This window comes from Botrytis cinerea, chromosome 4, assembly GCF_000143535.2.
Source record: "Botrytis cinerea B05.10 chromosome 4, complete sequence".
In the NCBI taxonomy this organism is placed as follows: domain Eukaryota; kingdom Fungi; phylum Ascomycota; class Leotiomycetes; order Helotiales; family Sclerotiniaceae; genus Botrytis; species Botrytis cinerea.
The window spans coordinates 2,356,338-2,378,983 of NC_037313.1; the positions used below are offsets into that span (position 1 = coordinate 2,356,338).

General features: G+C 43.6%; 6 protein-coding genes across 6 annotated transcripts; 2 read left to right on the forward strand and 4 right to left on the reverse strand.

Annotated features, from left to right (window-relative positions):
- Positions 1 to 2,208: 2,208 nt before the first annotated feature.
- Positions 2,209 to 5,615, reverse strand: BCIN_04g06740 (hypothetical protein). The gene is made up of 4 exons (XM_001549238.2): positions 5,346 to 5,615; positions 5,136 to 5,293; positions 2,550 to 5,058; positions 2,209 to 2,499 (listed from the first exon to the last, which is right to left on the reverse strand). The coding sequence occupies exons 1-4, from the start codon at positions 5,362 to 5,364 to the stop codon at positions 2,456 to 2,458; spliced, it is 2,730 nt and encodes a 909-aa protein (XP_001549288.1). The 5' UTR covers positions 5,365 to 5,615; the 3' UTR covers positions 2,209 to 2,455.
- A 58-nt stretch (positions 5,616 to 5,673) lies between these two features.
- On the reverse strand, positions 5,674 to 7,263 carry BCIN_04g06750 (hypothetical protein). The gene has a single exon (XM_001549237.2). It carries the CDS (start codon positions 7,187 to 7,189, stop codon positions 6,212 to 6,214), a length of 978 nt encoding a protein of 325 aa, XP_001549287.1. The 5' UTR covers positions 7,190 to 7,263; the 3' UTR covers positions 5,674 to 6,211.
- A 187-nt stretch (positions 7,264 to 7,450) lies between these two features.
- On the forward strand, positions 7,451 to 9,437 carry Bcalg11. Its single transcript, XM_024692744.1, has 4 exons — positions 7,451 to 7,818; positions 7,874 to 8,009; positions 8,063 to 9,047; positions 9,121 to 9,437. Exons 1-4 carry the CDS (start codon positions 7,463 to 7,465, stop codon positions 9,327 to 9,329), a joined length of 1,686 nt encoding a protein of 561 aa, XP_024548525.1. The 5' UTR covers positions 7,451 to 7,462; the 3' UTR covers positions 9,330 to 9,437.
- Positions 9,438 to 9,525: 88 nt separating this feature from the next.
- Positions 9,526 to 12,477, reverse strand: BCIN_04g06770 (hypothetical protein). The gene is made up of 9 exons (XM_024692745.1): positions 12,127 to 12,477; positions 11,889 to 12,064; positions 11,781 to 11,832; positions 11,644 to 11,718; positions 11,455 to 11,591; positions 11,338 to 11,398; positions 10,555 to 11,289; positions 10,338 to 10,434; positions 9,526 to 10,281 (listed from the first exon to the last, which is right to left on the reverse strand). Exons 1-9 carry the CDS (start codon positions 12,128 to 12,130, stop codon positions 9,870 to 9,872), a joined length of 1,749 nt encoding a protein of 582 aa, XP_024548526.1. The 5' UTR covers positions 12,131 to 12,477; the 3' UTR covers positions 9,526 to 9,869.
- A 2,248-nt stretch (positions 12,478 to 14,725) lies between these two features.
- Positions 14,726 to 18,174, forward strand: BCIN_04g06780 (hypothetical protein). Its single transcript, XM_001549234.2, has 2 exons — positions 14,726 to 14,900; positions 14,981 to 18,174. Exons 1-2 carry the CDS (start codon positions 14,804 to 14,806, stop codon positions 17,737 to 17,739), a joined length of 2,856 nt encoding a protein of 951 aa, XP_001549284.2. The 5' UTR covers positions 14,726 to 14,803; the 3' UTR covers positions 17,740 to 18,174.
- Positions 18,175 to 19,576: 1,402 nt separating this feature from the next.
- On the reverse strand, positions 19,577 to 21,843 carry BCIN_04g06790 (hypothetical protein). Its single transcript, XM_024692746.1, has 2 exons — positions 21,186 to 21,843; positions 19,577 to 20,507 (listed from the first exon to the last, which is right to left on the reverse strand). The coding sequence occupies exons 1-2, from the start codon at positions 21,439 to 21,441 to the stop codon at positions 19,972 to 19,974; spliced, it is 792 nt and encodes a 263-aa protein (XP_024548527.1). The 5' UTR covers positions 21,442 to 21,843; the 3' UTR covers positions 19,577 to 19,971.
- Between the last annotated feature and the right edge of the window lie 803 nt (positions 21,844 to 22,646).

Here is a 22,646-nt window from a genome sequence, read left to right on the forward strand (position 1 = left end):
GGTTTCCTCGCTCTCACGGGCTTCTACGTTAATCAACTCTGGGCTTTCAAATGCGCCTAAATTTGACGCCAAGTCTATGTCCGCTGAATCATTTGGACGAAAGCAATTGAAGCAGCATATGGAAGATTTTTATATTTTGGTCGCGAAAGTCGAGGGGGAGCATCCTAAGCCCCGAATGCTCGAAGTGGATGAGGAACAGCTTGAACGGGGAGACTGTGCCGCAAGAACATAGGTTTTGATGGAAGTGAGAGATAGAACTTCTGATAATTTATTGGGGATTGTAATTTGATCATTATATATATTTGAATGTTGAATACAATTAGGATATTCAAATCGCCCTCGGATAATGAATGTGATTGAGATATTCCAATCATTTCAAGCATTGAAAACAACTAGGGTATACAAAGTATTTCAATCAATGAACACAATTGGAATACTCAAACCACTTCAAATACCGAATGCATTTGAAAGTTTACATCTATCCTATTCTATTCTATTCAACTCACCATCCCATTTAATCATTCACAACCAATGAGTAAAGTAACACTCATCTATTTGACTTTATATCTCAGATTCATACACGAAGCTTGTAGCCGGGCTTTAAAAACACAACAGTAACCGTGTGAACGAAGTGAATGACTTCAATTCAATTACCACTGTAATTTAGCTACTGTAATAAAGCCCTAAGCGAATGCGAAAGAGACTAGCTCTTTCAGTAAGTCTTCATAAGACTTACTACTTTCAATACGTAGCTAGCTCTTTAGACAGAATACAATTATTAGACATACAGGACCTACGCAATTCGTGGGTGCTATGTCTTCCGTATCCTTCTCGTACCAACAGTAACCCACTTTATTTCAACACCGCTTATAATACCAAGTCCCTTTTAATCAATTATTTTTGCACAGGGCCAAAATTCGTAACAAAATTGGTTTCTATAAGAGTATACGCAATATACTATACTATATATATATATATATATATATAGTGTCAACAAATTTTATCCATCTTTTCTTTACCCTTACCCATAGCAAATTTTGGTCACAACTAAAATCTCTGGTGTGGATTTCCACTCGATATATAAAATTGAAAGTCTAGACTTTTCCGATCAAGCTGTTTTCATTTCCATGGCTAATAATGGCAGTAAGTGTATATATATATGTATACTTTATACTTTGAGATTGAGATTGAATCTCGTGTCGATTCCTGCGCTACCTGACTGCACTCGTCGATGGTTTCTCAGTTGATGATATCTGACGTGATCAAATCTTTGCTTGTCAATGTATACTTCGCTGGACCTTTAACAATAAGCCAGTACAGTAAGTAGCCTTTAGGCGTACCCTCCCCCCTCCCCCCTCCTCGATTCTGTATGAATCTTTTTGCCCTCTGAATCAATACCCTCCCAGTACTTTCCCCAAATGAAAATTCATCGCCGCCATCACTTTCTCCAGCTACTGACTCATTTGCTTCATCATGATCGCTCTCGCCCGCTGAGTCACCGACAGTAGAATCCTTCCCCTTCTCAGCTTGATCGTTCACAACCGCTGATGCTGCATCAGTTTGACCCAACTCATCGTTGCGCCTTTGGCAATAAGCGCTCGATCACCTCGCACTAGCAACCCTGGCATCTTGCGTATCTTCACTACATTTGCTCAAAATGCTGAAAAGAGCATCCAATCCATTAAAAATTACCCTTGCAAATCTTAAGTTGCTAAACAGCTGGGTATAATTGACATGACTTTCGGAAGAGGCTGCGAAGTGTATATGTAAAGGTCCAAAAAAACATATGGTGATAACATATATATCAAAGGGCCAAATAGTAGCGATGAATTGGCAGGGGGATCAAGGCTTCTGATGCTATTTGCTGGATTCACAGAAGAATGAGTTCGATTACCTCGAATACCGAGGAAAGTCTGTTATTGTGTGAGAAAACTTGGAGACTGAGAGCAGAGCAGAGCAGGGCGGGGTATGGGAGTGGGAGTATAAGGGGAAGCGAATCAGGTGAATAAGAAGTTTTGAGAGAGAAGAGTGTGATAAGTCAGAGATGGGAGACGAGTGGAAGCGGGATGGCGGGGTAGCTGAATTCACATCTCTGTTAAATTGTTCTTGGAGGGTGTCCCCAAAGACAAAATATAATTGCACCATATCTTCACCACGTACACAAGCAATTCATAAAACAATCATAGCAATGAACTATCTCGACTAAAGTACTAAGTAACCTCTCATAATTGCATATGTTCCTCAAGACTAATTTCTTCCCGTAGTATCCCCAATTATTCATACAACATCGACATCGTACCTACATAATAACCATATTGTTTATCCATCCATCCATCCTGCCATTCCCATAAAAATGACAATCAATCAATAAATCAACGCCTTATTACCCCCTTCCCCCCAAAAACAAAAGCACCAAAGCGTGAGCTTTACTCATCTCTCATCTAGCATATCTATTCTATCCACTGCACATCATGCACTCCTCTTTGTTATCAATGCTACCTATGGGTTTATTAGTATGTGAAATACTTGAGAGAACATAGAAAACTTACATTGCAACTTGGCATCAGCATAGATATCATACTCTCTATCGGTACTGTCCTTGCCTTGATCCTCATCCTGGGTCTTCTTCTCAACGCTTGACTCAAGCAATTCTTCCTCCTTGGGAACTGCATCAGTGGGCTCAGTAGCGAGTGCCTTTGGACTATCACCCTCCTCTACATCAGCCTTAAAAGGAGTCTTAGCAACTGGAGTGTGAGTTTCCTTGCTTGACGCAGGTGGAGGTGTAATGCTTGGTGTTGGTACATCCTTTGGTGCGCCAATGGATTGTGCGGACGATTTACCTGCATACATAGGTCTTGGGCCACCGCCGTTGATTGACGAAGCGCTTGAGACGTAACCAGAAGATGGTAGAGTGCGCTTCTTCAAGGTACGTTCACGAGCAACGTTGGTGTCAGCTACAAGAAGAGCTTCTTGATCGACGGTGAATTGAATAGGTGCTGAAGCAGCCATAGTACGTAAATAGTACATTCCGGTCTTCAAGCCCAATTTCCAACCAGCAAAGTGCATAGAGGTGATCTTGCCCATTGTAGGATCCTTCATGTGAATGTTCATTGATTGAGATTGATCGATAAACGCACCACGATCAGCAGCCATCTGAACGATTGTTCGTTGAGAAATTTCCCAAACGGTCTTGTAAAGGGCCTTGATGTCAGCTGGAATGTTGGGGATGTTTTGAATAGATCCACCATCAGCGATGATACGGTTCTTCATGTTGTCAGACCAGAGACCCATATCGACAAGGTCCTTGAGGAGCCATGGGTTGACAACTTGGAACTCTCCAGCAAGAACACGACGGGAATAGATGTTCGAAGTGTATGGCTCGAAACATTCATTGAAGCCAAGAATTTGGGATGTACTGGCAGTTGGCATAGGTGCAACGAGGAGTGAGTTGCGAACTCCGTGTTGCTTGATGGATTGCTTCAAAGAATCCCAATCCCACAAGTCAGTAGGTGTAACACCCCACATATCATATTGGAGTTCACCCTTGGAGACTGGGGAGCCTTGGTAAGTTTCGTATGGGCCAAGTTCCTTTGCAATCTCGACAGACGAGGTCAAGGCAGCGTGGTAGATGGTCTCAAAAATTTGAATGTTGAGGTGCTTGGCTTCTGGGGAGTCAAATGGAAGACGAAGAGCCAAGAAAGCATCAGCAAGACCTTGAACACCGACAGCGATAGGTCGGTGACGGAAGTTGCTTTTTCTGGCTTCTGGAACGGGATAGTAGTTGATGTCAATAATCTTGTTCAAATTTCTAACAACAACTTGAACAACCTCATGAAGTTTCTGGAAGTCGTAAGTTCCCTCATTCATGTTGACAAAGGTTGGTAAAGCAATGGAAGCCAAGTTACAACAAGCAACCTCATCTGGAGCAGAGTACTCGACAATCTCTGTGCACAAGTTGGAACTGCGAATAGTACCAAGGTTCTTCTGGTTGCTCTTTTTGTTGCATGCATCTTTGTAAAGCATGAAAGGGTTTCCGGTCTCGGTCTGGGCCTCAAGAATAGAGTACCAAAGCTTTTGTGCCTTGATAGTCTTGCGACCCTTGCCTGCCTTCTCATAACTTTCGTAGAGAGCCTCGAACTCGTCGCCATAAACATCTGCCAAACCAGGGCACTCATTCGGGCACATCAAAGTCCACTCTCCGTTCTTTTCAACACGCTTCATGAACAAATCAGGAATCCACAAGGCATAGAAGAGATCGCGTGCACGAACTTCCTCCTTACCATGGTTTTTGCGTAGATCAAGGAACTCGAAAACATCCGCATGCCATGGCTCAAGGTAGACAGCAAAAGCACCAGGGCGCTTGTTACCACCTTGGTCAACATATCTGGCAGTGTTGTTGAAAACTCGGAGCATGGGAACAATACCGTTGGAGTTTCCGTTGGTACCAGCGATATATGCACCAGTAGCACGAATTCTGTGAATGTTAAGACCAATACCACCAGCATTCTTTGAGATCATGGCACAGATCTTCAAAGTATCGTAGATGCCATCAATACTGTCCTCCTTCATATCGATGAGGAAGCATGATGAAAGTTGTGCTTGTGGAGTACCTGCAGAGAAGAGTGTTGGGGAAGCGTGCGTAAAGTACTTGTTGGACATCAAGTTATAAGTTTCGATTGCACTTTCGATGTCATCACCGTGAATACCAACGGCAACACGCATGATCATCTGTTGTGGACGCTCTGCAACTTTGCCATCAAGACGTAAGAGATATGATCGCTCGAGGGTCTTGAACCCGAAGTATTGGTAGTTGAAATCTCGGTCATAGACTATAGCGGAGTTGAGTTCCTCTTCATGTCTCATAACACATTCGTAAGTTTGCTTGCTAATCATAGGAGATGCTGTGCCGTTTCTTGGGTTTGTGTATTGGTATAAATCGCGAATAACATGGGAAAATTGTTTCTTGGTTTGTTTGTGAAGGTTTGAAACTGCAATACGAGCAGCTAGAATGGCATAATCGGGATGGGTGACTGTCATATATGCAGCAGTTTCTGCGGCCTTTAGATAGAGTCAGCAGACTTCCTTGGGAAGAGAACTAGTTTCAATGTGTTGCTGCGAGGGAGGGGTCAACTCACGAGGTTGTCAAGCTCAATAGTATTAACACCCTGGTAGACACCAGAAATGACCTTTTGGGTAATGGCAGCAGCATCTATGTGATCAGGATCAAGACCGTAACACAATCTTGACACACGAGCTGTGATTTTATCAAATTGAACGCGTTCCTTGCGTCCATCTAAATGTAATGAGTACAGACCAAAGGAGGGGCATTTAAGCAGTGTACATACCTCTCTTATAAACATACATGATGGCGACGGGTTTGCTCGTAGATGCCGTTGTAAATTTTGGAGGGGTTGATCAAACCGGACGGTGAAGAAAAAAGATGAGTGGGAAGCAAACCACTATTAAATTAGAAATAATGAATAAACTTGATTACTGTCAAGTCTACAATCAATCAACCTTTGAATAGAAAAAGAGAGGATGTATTGTAGGTTGAAGTGTAGGAGGAAATCGTTCTTGAGGAAAAAACAAAGGAAGAGTTTATGAGAATGGATCCCAAGTGTTTTTAAGAGGGAACACTTTACGCGACTTTTCCACACTTTCGCAGGGACGCGTTGAAAATAAATGCTAATTGGTAATCTAGCGTGCACAATACTATGCTAGCGTGTTTTTATTGGAACAAGGATGAGCAGTAACTGGTTGGAACTCTGACTAAAAGGCTGAAAGGTTACATGAGTGAATCCAGTTGATTCATTATCGAGCTGTAATGGATGTCTATGGGAAGATGGGGGCAAGATACATTATACGTCGCAAATTGTCTAGATGTTGTAGATGTTGCTGAGGTACGTACTTTGACAGTTGTCCGGACCTGCTGTGAAAAAGCATAGCTATCTAATCGTAGCTTTTGCACTACTGATTTGCGTCCCCCAGTCGACGATTAGATTCGTCTCAAATTGTCCATTTGCCCGCACCAATGTTCCACTCCTTTTTGGCCGCCAATATGGGTTACGTTTCGCTGCTCAATCCCTCACGTCCGAAATCGCATGCTCCATTCCTTTCTTGACTCTTACGCCGATCATTATTCATCTCTCACAGGGTATATCAGTTGTTCAGATCATTACTGCCTATTGTCCATAGCAACCATACTATAGCTTCAACTCCTCTCCCTGGTACCTGCATATCTAACAGGCTGACCCCCTTTACATGGTACTACAGGTTTTCTAATCGGCATAAAAACATCCAACATCTTGGCTTGTCCAAAAGCAAGCAAAGAGGAAGATGTCCAATACACCAACATTGCACTCGGCATCTGCAATGTAAGTGGAATAATTGCAAGAGCAACTACCTTCAACGAATTCATCAATCTCTTCATGAATACACTCTTAGGTTTTCCCTGGCCTGTGAGATTCAATAGAATGGACCCAGAGAGCATGAAAGGTAGTATCAACATTGGATCCGAAATGAGAAGATTGGGAAACCACAATGCCCCTTCTGTCGCGAAGGTGGGCTCTAATAGTAGAGAGCCCAGGTCCAGATCCGTGGTAGCCGCCGCCTCATTTGCTTTACTCGATATGAACAGCGATTCGATCCATTTCAATAATCCATCGTGTGCGCCGCACATTTTTCGAATCGTCTCTACAGCGATCATCCAAACGGGCAATTGCAAAAATGGCAGATAATGTTTCCAAGTACCACAACTGTATCTTGAATAGAGTTCCCTCTTCTTCTTATTCATTTTGTCCTTAACAAACTGATTTGCTGCATCCGGCCCCAAATGGCCAACTTCTTGTATTGATTGTTTTCTAAATTGATGTTGCCATGCATTCATGAGGGGCATTAAGTCGATTTGTTTTTGCGCAGCTCGTCGTGAATTGATACCGAGTGGGAAGATAAGGACGGTCCGAATAGCTAAAGCAGTGAGAGGTAGTGTAAAAGCCCATGGCAGACCAGTAAAAGAGTGAAGTCCTTCTAGAACTCCATGTGTAGCTATCAATACAGAATCGAGAGACTGAGTTCGTGGGGAGGCATGGAATGATCGATAGGTCGGAGGAAGTTGTGAAAATACTCTGGGAATTTTGGAGCCGGTACAAGGGCGCATCAACGTGCGGGCCGGCTGAAACAATGTAGACATTGTGATTTGACTTCTATTCTCTACGCCGTAAAGAGACAATCAAGTCAAGAGCAACGGCCAATTTCTCAATATTCTTGTTAACATGGCTTGAACATTTGATTTTCTCAAGTCAGAAGTTCCGTTCACATGTCATCCTTGAACAGAGGTCCCGCATCGGTACAAGCGGCCGCACGCTCCACCGCCTGCGCGTCACAGCTAAAGTGACACAGTAACCCTGGAAACTCGAGATAAAATCCCCCTCCCCTCTCTTCTTACTTAAACGTGCAAAAAGTTATGGCGGAATCATGCAAAGCTCCAGACGGTAGCGATATGTGGACATTTGGGCTGGACACCAAATGGACAATTCTAGTAGCCTTACTTCTTGGTGCGACACCTCTGATTGTTCTTCTAGGAGGCCCGAAGCTTGTAGGTTATGTCGGACGCACGGTGGGGTTCTACTTGAGGCAAAAGACAGCTGGGAGGAAAGCTCAAGTTTTGGAAAGGGTGGAGATTGATCAGAAGGAGTATAAGGAGAATAAGGAAAAGAGTCGGGATAGTGATGATTGGGAGAATATAGAATCTTCGAGTGGAATGAGAGGGAAAGAGGATAAGGAGTGGAATGGCATCGTTGGATTCTTTCACCCCTTCTGGTATGAAGATACTCTCTTGCTTGAACTTATATTGGCTTGACTAACATTAACTTAGTAATGCTGGAGGTGGTGGTGAACGTGTTTTATGGGCTGCAGTTTTAGCAACTCAAAAACGATGGCCGAATGCGAAATGTATTGTCTATACTGGAGATCATGATGTGGATAAGTCGCAAATCATTGCTAGAGTGAAGGTATGGAATGGCTACTTTTCTTACAGAATGCGCCGGCTGATTAAAGCTAATAGGATCGTTTCAATATTCAACTCCATCCACCAACGATTACCTTCTTATACCTCACAACTAGACATTGGGTTTTAGCTTCTACATGGCCCCATTTCACACTTCTAGGTCAATCAATTGGATCTCTCATACTTGCATGGGATGCATTCTCTCTGGTTGTCCCCGATATCTTTGTGGATACAATGGGCTATGCTTTTGCGCTTGGATTCTGCAAGATTTTGTTCCCTGAAGTACCGACTGGAGCATACGTACATTATCCAACTATTTCGACAGATATGCTGGGCTCTTTGGATCCTACATCTGCCACTGGGAAGCAAGGTGTGAATGCCGGAAAGGGAACAGGATTGAGAGGAGAGGCAAAGAAGCTTTATTGGAAGATATTTGCGAAATTTTATACCTGGGTCGGAGCATCAATCGATGTAGTTCTCACAAATTCCAATTGGACACTCGATCATATAACATCATTATGGGGAGAATGGCGACGCGAATTAAAGAAACCCATCGCAACAGCAGTTTTCCCTCCCGTGGCCGTCGAAGAACTCGAAGAGAAGATCTCTGTTACCCCCGAATCCGAAGCAATACGTCAACCAGCTCTTCTTTACATTGCGCAATTCCGCCCAGAAAAAAACCATACACTCATTTTAACCGCTTTCGCGGCGTTCAAAGCCACTAAATCCCCCGCAACCAAAGGCGCAAAACTTATTCTTATTGGTAGTGTTCGCGATGACTCTGATTCAAAGCGGGTATATCAATTGCGCCTTCTAGCAAATGAACTGCAGGTCAAAGACGATGTTGAATTCCATTTGGATGCTCCTTGGCCGGATATTCTGAAATGGCTAGGCAAAGCCAGTGTTGGAGTCAACGGGATGTGGAATGAGCATTTTGGAATTGGAGTTGTGGAGTACCAGGCGGCAGGATTGATTAGTGTTGTTCATGACAGTGGTGGTCCAAAGAGAGATATTGTTACAAAGATTGATGGTTTGCCTACAGGTATGTTTTTACCTCTTTCTTCTTACCCCTTTCCATCTCGCTTGTTTAGAGCATAACTAATCCCTTAATGTAGGCTTTCATGCATCAACGGCAGAACAATTTGCTGAAGGTTTCGAGAGCGCACTAGCGCTCCCACGAGAAGATAAGATAGCAATGAGATTGAGAGCGAGGAAATCGGCTCAAAGATTTACAGAAGCGGAGTTTGCAAAGAAGTGGATTGTAGGTATGGAAGAGTTAGTGACGTTGAGGAGAAAATGGGAAGGGATTAGGAGAACCCAATAGAAATTCTAGATTGAATTTCATTTATATTATTCCATGTTATGACTTTTATTGGTAGTCGGGAATTGATAGAATACATATGCAAATAAATATATAGCAAATACCAAAACATATAAGAAACTGTTCACGTTATAGTTCAGACGATACTGTAACATTGTAGGCTTTATATATAGGAAAATAAAAACACCAGATCAACAACTCTCTCGTCTAAGATATATAAATGACTGATTGTATCTGTTCTATGGTTTCGCTGATGTGGTACCGATGCGAGACCGTCTGTCTTTCTAGGCAAATCTAGAGGTTGATCTGAATAATACCAGCTCTATTACCTATATCCATATTCTCTCCATATACCTCATCCAAGATTCTATCAGTGTCCCTGCAAAGAAAAGAAATTCTAGTGATCTTCGTTCTAGATCATGAGCTTCATATGATGAAGCTCAACCAAGGTTAACGGTCGTAAAAGAGGGGGTTCGTGCAATTTAACCGCGTGGAGCGCAGCTTCCTCCATCCGCCTCCACCAACTCAACTTCTTCAAGACACTCACACACCAGCTCCCCCACTCGCCTTCTGTCTCGGCTCCCCAATAGCCTCCAACCATCCTTCTCCAGTCAACCCTTCTCCCTCAATCGAGAGATCACCCCAAACTCTCACACCCTGTACAGCACTCTCTCTTCCACTTGCTCGCTCAACTTTGTGTCCTCTTTCCCTCAAAGATTCTTGTAATTCTTCATCAAACCCCGGCTCTACTGTTGTTTTTTCGGGTAGCAATTGATCGTGCATTCTAGGCTGTTTTAGTGCCTCTTCGAGAGACATGCCGTGATCGATTATGTTGATAATGGCCTGGATTGTTGACGTGGGGATTCGTGATCCACCGGCAGCGCCGATGGAAAGAAAGTGGGAGCCATTGGGGTGGGATATGTGAATGGGGGAGATGGAACTCATGGGGCGGGCACTGGTGTTATGGTCAATGAATGGTAGATCTGCATGCAAAGGGAGACTTGGACTTACCCAGGACGAACGTAGTTCATAGGTGAAGGGACGAAGCCAAAGAAATTGGGAACGCCAGGGATGGAGAAATCGTCCATTTCGTTATTAAGAATTACCCCTGTGAGATTGTTAGCAAAATTATTGAATCAACATGTTTCGAAACGTCGGTGAAGAGAGTCGGATTAGTTCTTCAAGTCATAAATTGAACACAAGAGAAGAATTGTTCAGGATAGCATACCAGTCTCAGGAACCATGACGGCAGAGCCGAAAAGTAAATTGACGGTTGATGTTGAGGTTATTGAAAGGCCAGAAGCATCGGTAGCAACCATATGCGATGTCCCATGGTTTTCCATGATATCCCACCTTTCTGGATTGTATTTTCCAACGTCTTGTGTCTTATCGTCTAAAATCTTTCGTCTATTAGAGTCTGCAGTCTCAGCTGAAACGATTCCTTCTTCAAATCTAGTCATCTCGTCAAAGAATGACGGATCTCCTAGCTCGGAATGAGCGGCATATGAAAAACGCATAGCTTCATCGAGTCGATGTGTATTCAGAGATAATTCGGATTCTGCATACATGTCATATCCTTCAATAGTCTTAAGAATGCTCAAGGCTATGGAACCACCCGAGGGAGTGCCAGTTGAATGGATAGTGTAGCCACGATAAGTGATGTTGATGGGATTACGAATCTTGATTTCGTAATCTTTGAGATCGGCCAGAGTCATGGTTCCATTTGTGGCCTTTATAGTTGCAATAGTTGCTTCTGCAATTTCCCCTTCGTAGAATGCCGAAGCCCCTTTGTTGGCAATCGTCTCTAGCGTATTGGCATATCGCTCTCTTTTCATTATATCACCCAACTCAAGGAGTGTACCATTCGGAGCGAAGTCTATAGCCCAGTTTGGATCCTCTTCAAGAAAATTCCAAGCAACTTGATTCTTAACTGCTTGCATGTAGTAAACTGTATCTTCCGTCACTAGCCCAAATTAGTGACGTACTTAAAAAAAATGTGAAAGCTACATACCAGGAAACCCATTTCTAGCAATATGTACAGCTGGATTGCAAACGATTTGCCAAGGTAGTTGCTGGAGAATATCAACATCAGTTAAGCGTCATCATCTCAAAGTGAAAAAGAGCTTACCCCATATTTATTATGAAGATATTCAAGTCCTCGAAGGTCACCTGGAACAGCAACTGCATCTCCGCCGACCACGGCTCTTCTGCGATCCTTTTTGAACATATCTCGATATGCAGCGGCTGGAGCTGTCTCTCTATAGTCTGCTGGGGTGTAAGGTAGGTGAAAACAAATGGAACCTTCCGTGGATCTTACCTATGGTTTCGTACTCCCCTTCTGAGCTACGTACTAGCATAAAGCCCCCTCCACCAATACCACTATGATACATTCCTTAAGAGAATTTGTAAGCGTAATACTGGGGGAGGTTTCTTAATAGTAAGAAACTGCCTTACCAATGACACCAACGCATAGAGTGGTGCCAACCATAGCATCTGCGGCATTCCCCTATACCACCCACGTGATAAGTCTCGGGTCAATCATCAATAAGGGAAGTCACTTACACCTCTCTCTATGAGTTCCGCTCCAACCTCACTGCATATCTTGCTTTCACTCGCCACTGCTCCACGATTGCCAGTGTTTGTGACGGCAGAAGAGCTAACACCATGTAAGATCCAGAGCACAAAGACCCAGCAAAGACGGCCTAAGCTTCTTCCACTCATGTTGAACGACTGTAAACCTAGATTGATTGTATCAGCAGATGGTAGGAATATTTACCTCATGCCAAAATAATTTGCATACCCATCGAACTTGTACTTCTCTAGATGATTTATTCCCTTGACCGCATGGGACGGACAAACAATGACTAAGACAAGACCGCTAGTTACTTCAAAGTGCCATAAACCCTTGAGATTATGTGACAAGAGTGGGGCTCTGGTGTTCTTTGGTCTAATATTGTTGAAACACTTCGAAAGTGATATGAGTGTAATTCACAAGCTTGAGATTTTAGCTTGGAGAAGAAGTTATGGAATGATAAAGAAACAAAGTCCGACATGATTGCGAAGTTTTGTCTTATCTCAGTCATGAGCTTATTTTGCTAGTGCCGCACAAGTCAGTCAAGTTCAAAGCATTACCTAGTAGTTATCGTTCCGCGAAACAATTATGGATCAGACTAGAGTTGAAGCCAGATAGCGGTTAACGCGTAAGATAGCGCTTGTGATTGGTTTTAAAATTGATGATTGGCCAAGTCTTTGATGCCAAATCTTAATCATGTGATCACGTGTCGCCACTTTCTTTCTTTTTTGATGCACTATCACTTTCAGACATATCTAAATACCACCATCACCCTCACCATCACAATCCCCGATGTGAGATGCTACACTCACTCATCCATCCACTTGATAACGCTCTCAACTCTGATATTAAGAAATTATAGATCAAGGCTTTTGGGAACCTTGGGCAAAGCCTGGAATATTCTTAGGCTGAAGTGCTTCAACCAGAAACCGTGTCACTTGCCAACAGTCACATCAAATCTCACCACATCATTTTTCTGCTCGTCACATTTTTGGCATGAGTAGGGCCACGGTCCGATTACCTATTAAATGGATATATATCACGCAGAAGATTCCGATTTCCTCGACCTCGAGTAGGACAAGACGTTCTCAGTGGCTTCCAAGGCGCAATTCTCATGATCACTGACACCCACGGGCAATTCCAATATCATATGAAGAGCATAAGATCATGTGGCTGTCGGATATTTACTGACATGCGTAGATGATCAATAGCTTTCTCAAGATAAGGCTGAAAATTGTATATTTGAAACAATGGAACAACACGTTCCGTGAAATGCGACACTTTCGAGGACACAGCATAGATTTTGATTCGGCTGCAAGGGCACGATAAGCTGAATAACCCGAATTTCAGCCTAGAACGTTATGGCGTCGCATAAAGAAAGCCCGGCCAGCAAGTATCCGTCAGCTTCATTTCGACAGTGGCTTTTTGCTGATGCTTACTCAACACAATCACAAGTCACAAGTCACGAGACTCGAAATTTGGGCTTAGAAGTAGATATCTGTGATTGATATGATGCTCTGACTGCTGGTAACAAACCTCTAAAAAGCGGGAGTGAAGGTCATGAAAGCTTCGAATGATTCGTGCCGCGCTTGCAGTGGAGATCAAACAGATAACAAAAATATTGAGTACAGAAGAAGAAACGATAGCCGGCTGGATCGTCAGAATCAGCCTGATTCAAGTTTTTTCTTACTCCCCAGATACTTGATGGCATGAATAGCTATTGTAAAGACTCACCTTACAGAGTGGTTGTGCGCAAATTATCAATGTTTTGTCCCTTGGTCGTTTTACGACCCAAACAAAATTGCTACTTTGCTTCAGCTTGAACGATGCCCCAATTTCTTGATTTCCCATGTCTATAAAATCATCTTCGAGAACAGTTTTGTGTTTTTTTATCTGTTCTAATGATTGACTAAACTTTTTTTCATACTTACTATTATACGTGCCTTGACTGTTCAAATAATGGAAGAATTAGTACTCAACCTGCAGAACTATCTAAGATTTGAAAATGGATCCAAGACGCTCTCATACAGCTTCTTTGCATTGATAATTATCTGGTTCACTTCATCTCCTTACACCTCTTGAATGGACTTTCAAAATATCCTTACATTCTGCAGTAAGCCAACACTTGATGAACTGCACACAGGCTGGCCGGCTTCATCAAAATTCCCTTCAGAATTAGTGTGTTGAATGGTTTGTAAGTGCAGGACCGTTAGTAGATTGTATGTACAAAAGAAGCACATCATAAAGAAATCTTCTCTTTTCTTGCGCCGTGTGCATTATCTTCTGACGTCCTGTACTATATGCCTGCGCGGTCATCATGTCTATAAAAAAACCTTTGAATTGGTCAACCTCTATGGAGCAGCAAGAAATTGGCCTACTAAACCTTATAAGATACACTGAACATCCTGTACAAGTCTTTCTATTCACAATGTGAAAAACAACTGAACTTTACCTTTAGAGTTCCTCCAATTATCTCGTCAGAGAAAAATGACTTATGTTTGGGTGGTCTATTCTTGGCAGATAATTCACGGATTGAAGTTGAATGTTTCCTTTACGTCTCCAAACTGCCGTAATGTTAACCTCGCTAAGCAAGCGCCAAACAAGTGCTGTAAGTATTTCCATTTAAGATAGCAACTAGGCCAGTTCTCTCAACTCGAATCAACTCAAAGGAATATTTTCAGAGATATCCAGACCTTGAAACAGTTGTCGAGAAACAATTCTAACTGTTTCCTTCCCATCATCAAACTACCTTGAAAAAGCAGTCGACTCTTGACTCTTGAGAAACATTCATCACCACTTACCTAATTAAGACTAAGACGCATCCTATGATGATAGCTCCCCTCCTTCTATTTATATCAAGAACATTGTGAAAATCACCACTGAGCTCCACGAAACTATCAGCAGAATGTCTTACAACCACAACGGAGAAGATGACCTCTCTTGGTACACCAACCAGCAAGTCTCTCACCCGATTGCTGCTTCGACTAGCAATGACGTAAATTGTAAGTTTACGAGTCTGTTGATGTTTCTTTAGCTTGCTCTCTTCGCATCGGGACTTCTAGTTGCTAATTGTGTCTTATAGCAGGAGTAAAAGTCGCCGCGAGCACCGACACAACCTCTTCGAGTCCGAACCCCACTAAGTTTCAAGCAGAGTGGCCCTATGAAAACAGCCAGCATGTAGATGGCTCATCTCAAGACTGGTATTCGACCTCGGATTCCAGCCAGAATACACATGCTTCCGCATTTCTACCTCAAATGCCACGATCGCCTGGTCAGCACAGCTCAGATGTAAACAACTTTGATACACAGGGAAGTGGAGAACTCCCAAACGTGACGGGTCTTGGGATCTATTCAACTCCTGACGAGATTCTCTACAACCCGAGCCTCCAGAACGCTTTCGGTAGTGATAGTTATTCTGTCCCGCAGCAGGATACTTTAGTAGGCGAGTTCTTAGACGACTGTAACGTGGATGCCACAGCTACTGGTTTTGGAACACCAGTTCCATCAAGATATCAGACAGACAATAATTTATCTGTTGGCAGTGATAATCCTGCAGATATACAATCTTCGGCTCAGGCTGAAAATTCTCTCTTTGGCACGTCCACTCAGTTTGCTAGCAGCACCCAAAGCGTTGAAGTTTCACAACAGGAGTCAATGCCTCAGGGTGAACAATATCAAGCTGGATTCTCCAATGGAGCAACAATAGCTCACCCTAACCGCCCACTGAGCGCGCCACCTGCAGGCAACTGGGTATTGGAGCAAGGGGTCTCATACACTGCTACTGGTCTTGGCATACAGTTACCTTTGAACTCTTTGCCCACAGCAACGCTGCAAAATGTTCCTCTCGCATATCCCGGTAACTGGCAATACGATGGCCAATCAACGGGCCCAGCTATTGACAGCGATGTCCCGTTAGCACAACAGTCCAATGGCACTCAAAATGCTTCTTCCGATACATTAGGTGACAATTTGTGCCAAGATCCTGGAACTATCCAAGAAGCGCAACTCCAACAGCAATTATCGCAAATTGATGGCTCGGGTCAGAATACTTTACCAGGTGCACGCCAACAGAGTGATGTATCGAGTACACGCTCGCCGATACGTTCAGATAGACGTAGACACAGCGATCCACCATCTGTTCCAATTCGAGATACGATGGAGTTACAACAAGGAGTACAGATTCAAAGCCAGTTTTCGGAGCAAGCTGCACAGTGTCAAACGACTTTTATCGATGCGTCACGCGCACATCAACAAGGCGGTGCATTAAATGAGGGCACACTGGGAGATGTACGTAGCCGCAGACTCGGCGAGACTTACCCCGTTCCAGCTCAAGAGCTCCACACTACCGATCCACCTCCTACTGGTGTCCGTACTGAGCCTCGGCAAATAAGTCAGAATCAAGCTGCAAGCCAGCCTGATCGTGTTGTACAGCAGATAAATGCACACCCTACAACTGTCCCTGAATTTCATGGCAGTCAGCCTGGCGTCGGGCCTCACACGACGTTTGCATATCCCGAGCGCTCACACCAAAACACCTTTCAGCAGCCAACTACACAATATACACAGGCAGCCATTACGAGCGGCAGCGCTAAACTGACGGAAATTGCAAGACCTTCATTGCAACTTGTTACAACTGCTCCACCAGCTATGACACCACAGCAGCCCACACAGGGAGAAAAGCAGCCAAGACAGCCAGGCCGACAATCTGATCAATCAAGTACTTCATCCGTACCACAGAGCCAACGTGTACCTCAACGGGGACCACCTCGAGTTCAGATTAGTCCACAGGCAAACTCTCCACAGGCTCAGGGTAACGACTCACAGCCGAGAATCCCAAAAAGCCGCTTTGATTGCACACTTCCAAGTAGATTGGAACACAAAACGGCTGCTTTTGCCAATGTCGAGCCAGCAGAAGACTTCGTGAAAACGGTCTCCAAGATGCCTTTTCTAGATAGAGTGGCGTGTATTGATCGATTGATGCGCGAAGACCTCTTCAAAGATTACTTGAAACCACATCTCTTCCGTGTATACAATACAGGTCGTGAGGATGGTTTGAAGTTTGCACTAGAGAGGCGTAGCAAGGGACCTTTGCATGGTATTATCGAAACCACAGAGATAAACCATGAGCGCCAGAGTATCAAGTGGAAGACCAAGTTTGATAACATGCAGATCAAGAACGAGCGCCGCAAGAGGGAACTTGCCGCTTGTAAAACTTCCGGTGGTATGACGACCGATACATCTGAAAACCTTGGAGTGGCTCCCTCCGGCATCAAGCGCAGTCATCAAACACTAGCATCGGCTCAGGATTCTCACTATGAGATTGATGACGACGAAATGATTGAGTCCGTCAATGGCTCCGATGACCAATCATTTGTCCACCTTCGAAATTCGCCAAAGAAGCCTCGAACTTCCGGGCCAGCATCTTCAGGACTTAGGCCTTCAAATATCACGGACAAATTCTGTTCGCATGCTGTCGAGAATATTCCATTCCTTCCTGATCCTATCCACAGCCAATTGCGCAGTCTCAGCATTGAGCAACTCATCATTCCAGTACAGAAATACATCAATCAAAATGGTGAGATCGCCGACACCAATGTTGAGCACTGGCGTGCTTGTGCAGGACAGGCTGCTGGTACCGAAATGGAGCAAGAAATGGCTTGCACACATTGCGCTGACCACGTGCAGGATGGATCTGTACCCTTTGCAAGCTGTGTCATTATTGGCGCCACCATCCCAGCTGGAAAGCACTTCAAAGGTGCTTGCATGAATTGTGTCTATCTTGGTAAGGATCAAGATTGCAGCCTTCGACGTGGCGAGAGTGAGGAAACTGAAGCTCAATGAATTTGAGATCAATAGGGCTAGGGAGCTGGGGGGCTGGAGAGAGCCGGGGAGGATCTTCTTTTTGTAGTCGATGAAGTTGAAATGTGGTCGGCTTGATTTCCATGGAGCTGGGCAAGTTCTTTGTTCAAACTGTTTCAGATTTTTTGAGGTGTAAGATTTTGCCGTATTCACTTTCATTATCGTGATCGGTTGATTGTTTTCGAGGGAAGACCTCGGGTCTCGGGACTATCACACCGACGAGAAAAGGGTATGCAGTGAAGAGGATTCTATGGGAACTAGGTACGAGGACTTCTACCGTCTATTTCAAGGCGACGGGGGAAAAAAGACAATATGAGACTGCCTATTGAACTATCCTAGCTTTCTCATAAGTATTGTCACGGAAGGATATTGACGTACTGATTTATTCTATAAATATCAATAAAAAGTTTCTGTCCAGACAAATGTGCAAGTGAGAAAGACATGACAATTTCGGTACCCATGCTTTCCTTAGCCACCTGTCGCTTTGTCATTGAGAACTTTGCAGTTGTGTTACCAGAGTGACGTCGAAGATCAGAATACTTCCACCTTCGAGGTGGTTGAGCTAGAACTAGTGTAGGACTGCCTGCGGTGAATCGGGAAACCCTTTGCAATTGACTTGGTAATATTGATTCTTCGACTTTGTTTCTGCTTTCATTTCTTGTTTCCCTTCATGATACTGTCCTGACTAGAACATTTTTCGTCCTACCCGTAGCCTCGAAATGCATTTCCGCTCGCATTGTTTGGAGTAAACACACAAGCCGAGGAGGTCAACAACGAGCGACATCCGTCATACCCATTATCAATTTCCTCCATATTGCACCAAATGTAACTTTAATACAAAAAGTGTAGCTTTTGTTTTCAATTCATTTCTCTAGGTTTTGGCGTTCATTCGTGGGGGATTGCATTCGACGACCATGAACATCCGAGAGGTTTCCGTGTGAATCGCCTTTCCACGATGCATTATAATCCCAATTTTCCTATCCAGAAGAGAGTCCAAAGCTTTCACCGGTATCTCACATGCGGTGCGCGAATCTCTCGTCCCGATTCTTCCCATCCCATCATCCATTGCACTTTGTTTTCACCACACTCCTACGTCCAGAACTTCCCAATTCAACACCCAAGCAAACATCATAAAAAGTCTCTAGAATCCACTTCACCTACTCAACACATGGAAATGACAAGATCAACCCGAATACCAGCGTTCATAACATCATTTCCTTGCCGTCAGCTGCACCGGTTGTCAGCCGGCAATTCATAATTGATACAACAGCAGTTCGTTCGTCCTTCAAACCATAATAAAACAATTACTTCACGGCGCCCACCAAAACTAAGAGCCTCTCTTCAAGTGCACACAAAAGTTTTTACCCAAAAATAACCATCGTAGTCAAAATAAACTCATCAATCATATCACCGGTTCCCACACCTCACCGGCAAAAAATTAGCCGGAGCCCCTTGTAATAATCGGCTAATTTTCATTTCCCCATGGCAATCCACAACTCCATACCGGCTAATCCCCCACAAACCCCCATCAAAAACGTCATCTCCTATCCGGTACGCGTAGATTTTTTGATTGATCAGAAATGCCGGAGCGGGTGGTATTTTGGAGGGGAGTTTTGAATTCCCACGCACGCAATCTGGAGGGGTTATGATGTTTTTCTATTCAACGGGGAATTTGGGGGTTCGGATCACCATTTTTTACGGCTATGGTTAGATGCGGTGGATTAAAGCTGTCACTGTAATGGCGTGCTCAAGTGCATGCAAGACTAAATATGAATAGTTATCTCACAATAATGTGTTTGTACGAATTAGGTAGGTAAGTTGTTATATGTTTGTTTAATTTCATTTCGTTTAGATGAGCTAACTGTCTAGTAAGCCGAGTTACACACCATGCCGTCGTAGCAGTGGTTGTGAATCTCAGCTGTAAATCTACCAGTAGACTTGAGAGATGAGAACAGGAGGAATTTCACTATCCGGAACTCCAGTTATGCTTTCATTCAATCATCCATCATCGACCACATGCCATCGTACTATCGTCTTCCGCCAACACATTCAAATATGTACCAATTCCAAACTGTGATATGTGTGAAAATTACCTCCCAGAAACAACCATGGCGCGAATTCAATCAAGCGCAAACTGGCGCAAACGCAAAACGCAAGAATAAACAAGAAACGTATGAGCACAAATGAACTAGAAAATCATCTTTGGAAGACAATTTAAGCTTCTGTGCCCACACCATCTTTGCGTTCAGCGCCTTTCCTGTCACCAGCATCCTTGTTGTACTTTTTCCATAATGCGGCGATGTCCTCCTTACTCTCATTCTTCTCCGTGATCAGATTCTTCAGCCATTTGTTCTCAGTTTCTAACTGGTTGATGCGTCCTTCCAAAGCTGCAACTTTATCGCTCATAGCTTTCGCTGATTGTTCAAGAGCTTGCTCGCGTTGCTTCTTCTTAACTCGGAAGCGAGCTGAAGCGGCCGTATTTCTTCGACGTTTGTCTTCTTCCGCAGCCATACGTGATGCATCTTCAAAGTCGGGGGATCGTCCATCGGATAAAGACTCAGCTTTTCGCTTTTCTCCAACTTGAGGGGAGACAAGAGCAGATGTAGGAGAACCGGCGGATGAGGGAGGAGGATTATAGATTTGATGATTGGTTTGAATTGGATGAATTACCGAAGGCATGCCGTCATGATTACCGAAATTGGTAGAGTGGTTGTTGGTGAAGGTGTTGAAGTCTGAAAAATTGAAATCACCTGAATGGAGCATCATGATGTTAGCTTTGCCTGCTTTTTTTGAAGAAGATGCTTCAGAAGGGAAATAAATGTGGAATTATATTATAGATCTGCAGGTAGACTGCAACAAGCGACGGCAAACGGGTAAGAGACGAGGATTAGACCGGATTTACACTAATGACTTTTGGGAAGACAAAAGAGTGGAGTAATCATCAACCACCCTAGTCATTGTTGTATGACTACACGTGATATGTCGCCATTACTCGGTAATTGTGTGCGCTTACCAAGCAGCACAATAAAAGGGTTACAAAGCATGTAAGAAGAAGGCAGGAGGGAAAGGTTCGAGGAACGTCGCAGAAAAGTAATGCAAGAGGATAAGAGCTATACTCATCCTATGCAATCTAGGTGCACGTGGATATGTGCAAGTAAAGGTATTGGCCAACAGCTGGCCAGTGGAATTTCTCCAATAGAGAATTGATCACAGCAATCCATGTGAAAGGGTCCTATCCCGATCATTTTGACATGATATACACGCTTGTGCTTAGAAAGTGTGTCTGATCTTCATCCACAAGATAGGGAGGAAACATATTGTCCCAAAGATACCGTGTAAAGGAAACACAAAGAGAAAGGAGAGAGCCGATATGATAGAAGTACAGAAATTCAACAGCAAAACAGTGGAGACATGGGGGTATCTCTAACCTGGAAGACTGAAATCTATGTCCTTTAAATCCAAATCAACACTATCCGCAGTGGATTGTGCTCCAACTCCATCAAAGTTTGGTGCCTGCAAGACTGAGTCGATGTCGTAGAATTCGGTATTCGTAAACATAGCCAATTCATCGTCTACATTGTATGTGTCCTGATTGGAATTGTGTAAATCTTGTGGTGTTGGGATTGCGTTGAGATTCGCGATGTATTCCGACACATTCGGACCCCGCCGACCATTGTATGCCATCTTGAACTATGTATTCTTCGAGGATATGGAGTGACTTTCGTAGGCTTTTCGTCTCTATGATATTGATGCTGCAGATGAAATCATTCGAAGGAGGTTTTTGGAAAGGTTGTAAGGTGGGAGGTGATGAGAAAGTTATTCGAATTCTCTTCTTTGTTCTCCGAATTGCGCCCGATTTTTTTAAAAGGGACCAAATTGAATTGATTGTCTCGTAGATCCGCGGATTCGAAGCGAATGATCGTGTGTATGACTCCCTTGGAAACAAAATGTATGATAAATCTCTTCGGTTAGTATGATCTGGGGAGAAGAATTGAGGATTGAGGATTGGGGATTGAGTTGTCGAGTTGTTAAGTGGAAGAGACAAATTCCGGAGTGATTACGGATTGTGGATTGTGGATTGTGGGCTTTGGTGGGTTTTCGAGATGTTTAGACTATTGCCCCACTCTGGATTGATTGATTGATGACAAATTTCAAAGAGTAAGAAAACATCTGCTGCTATTATTCAGCAAGATGCCTAGCGCAACTATAACAAGAGAGCTATCACGGAAAATGGGTTTTGTGAGGTATGTACGAAGTATAGCACTGGATTCTCTATCAGATTAACTGCCCTCTGCCATGGGAATTACTTTCCAGATTCAATACAAGTTGAAGGTCTCGTGAAGGTGCACCGGTGGGGGGTTTTCCACACACCTCTTGTTGTATTGGTGCTACATAAGGCGTGATTACCATTCACCTCTTTCTCTTTCTCTTTCTCCTTTTCTCCTTCTCTCCCTCTCTCTTTCTTACAGATTAGAGAGAAAGAGAAATCATTGAATATCAAAAGGTATCACAGTGCTTGATTAGTGATTGGCTAAGGCAATTGATTCTTATTTCATTGTGATTTCACAATTCCATTCACAAAGCTTCACAAGATCAAGTTTTCTTTCACTCCATCTTTCCGCCAAGTACGAGTATTGAGCAGTAAATTAGCAATAGTAGGCTTGAAATCATGACGAGTCCATTTTAGGTTGATCGTTTCTTTGAATCCCTCTCGCCTCTCTTTATTGTTGGTACGTACCGGTCGAGCCTCTCTCGCCTCGCCTCTTTGATGTCCTCTCCTACATCGTACACCTATAACAGACCTACCACAGCCTACTTCCCACATGTTGATGCCTTAAAATATCCTCGGGGTTTGAAGAAATCGGAGCTTTTGTGGATATTCCCAAGAT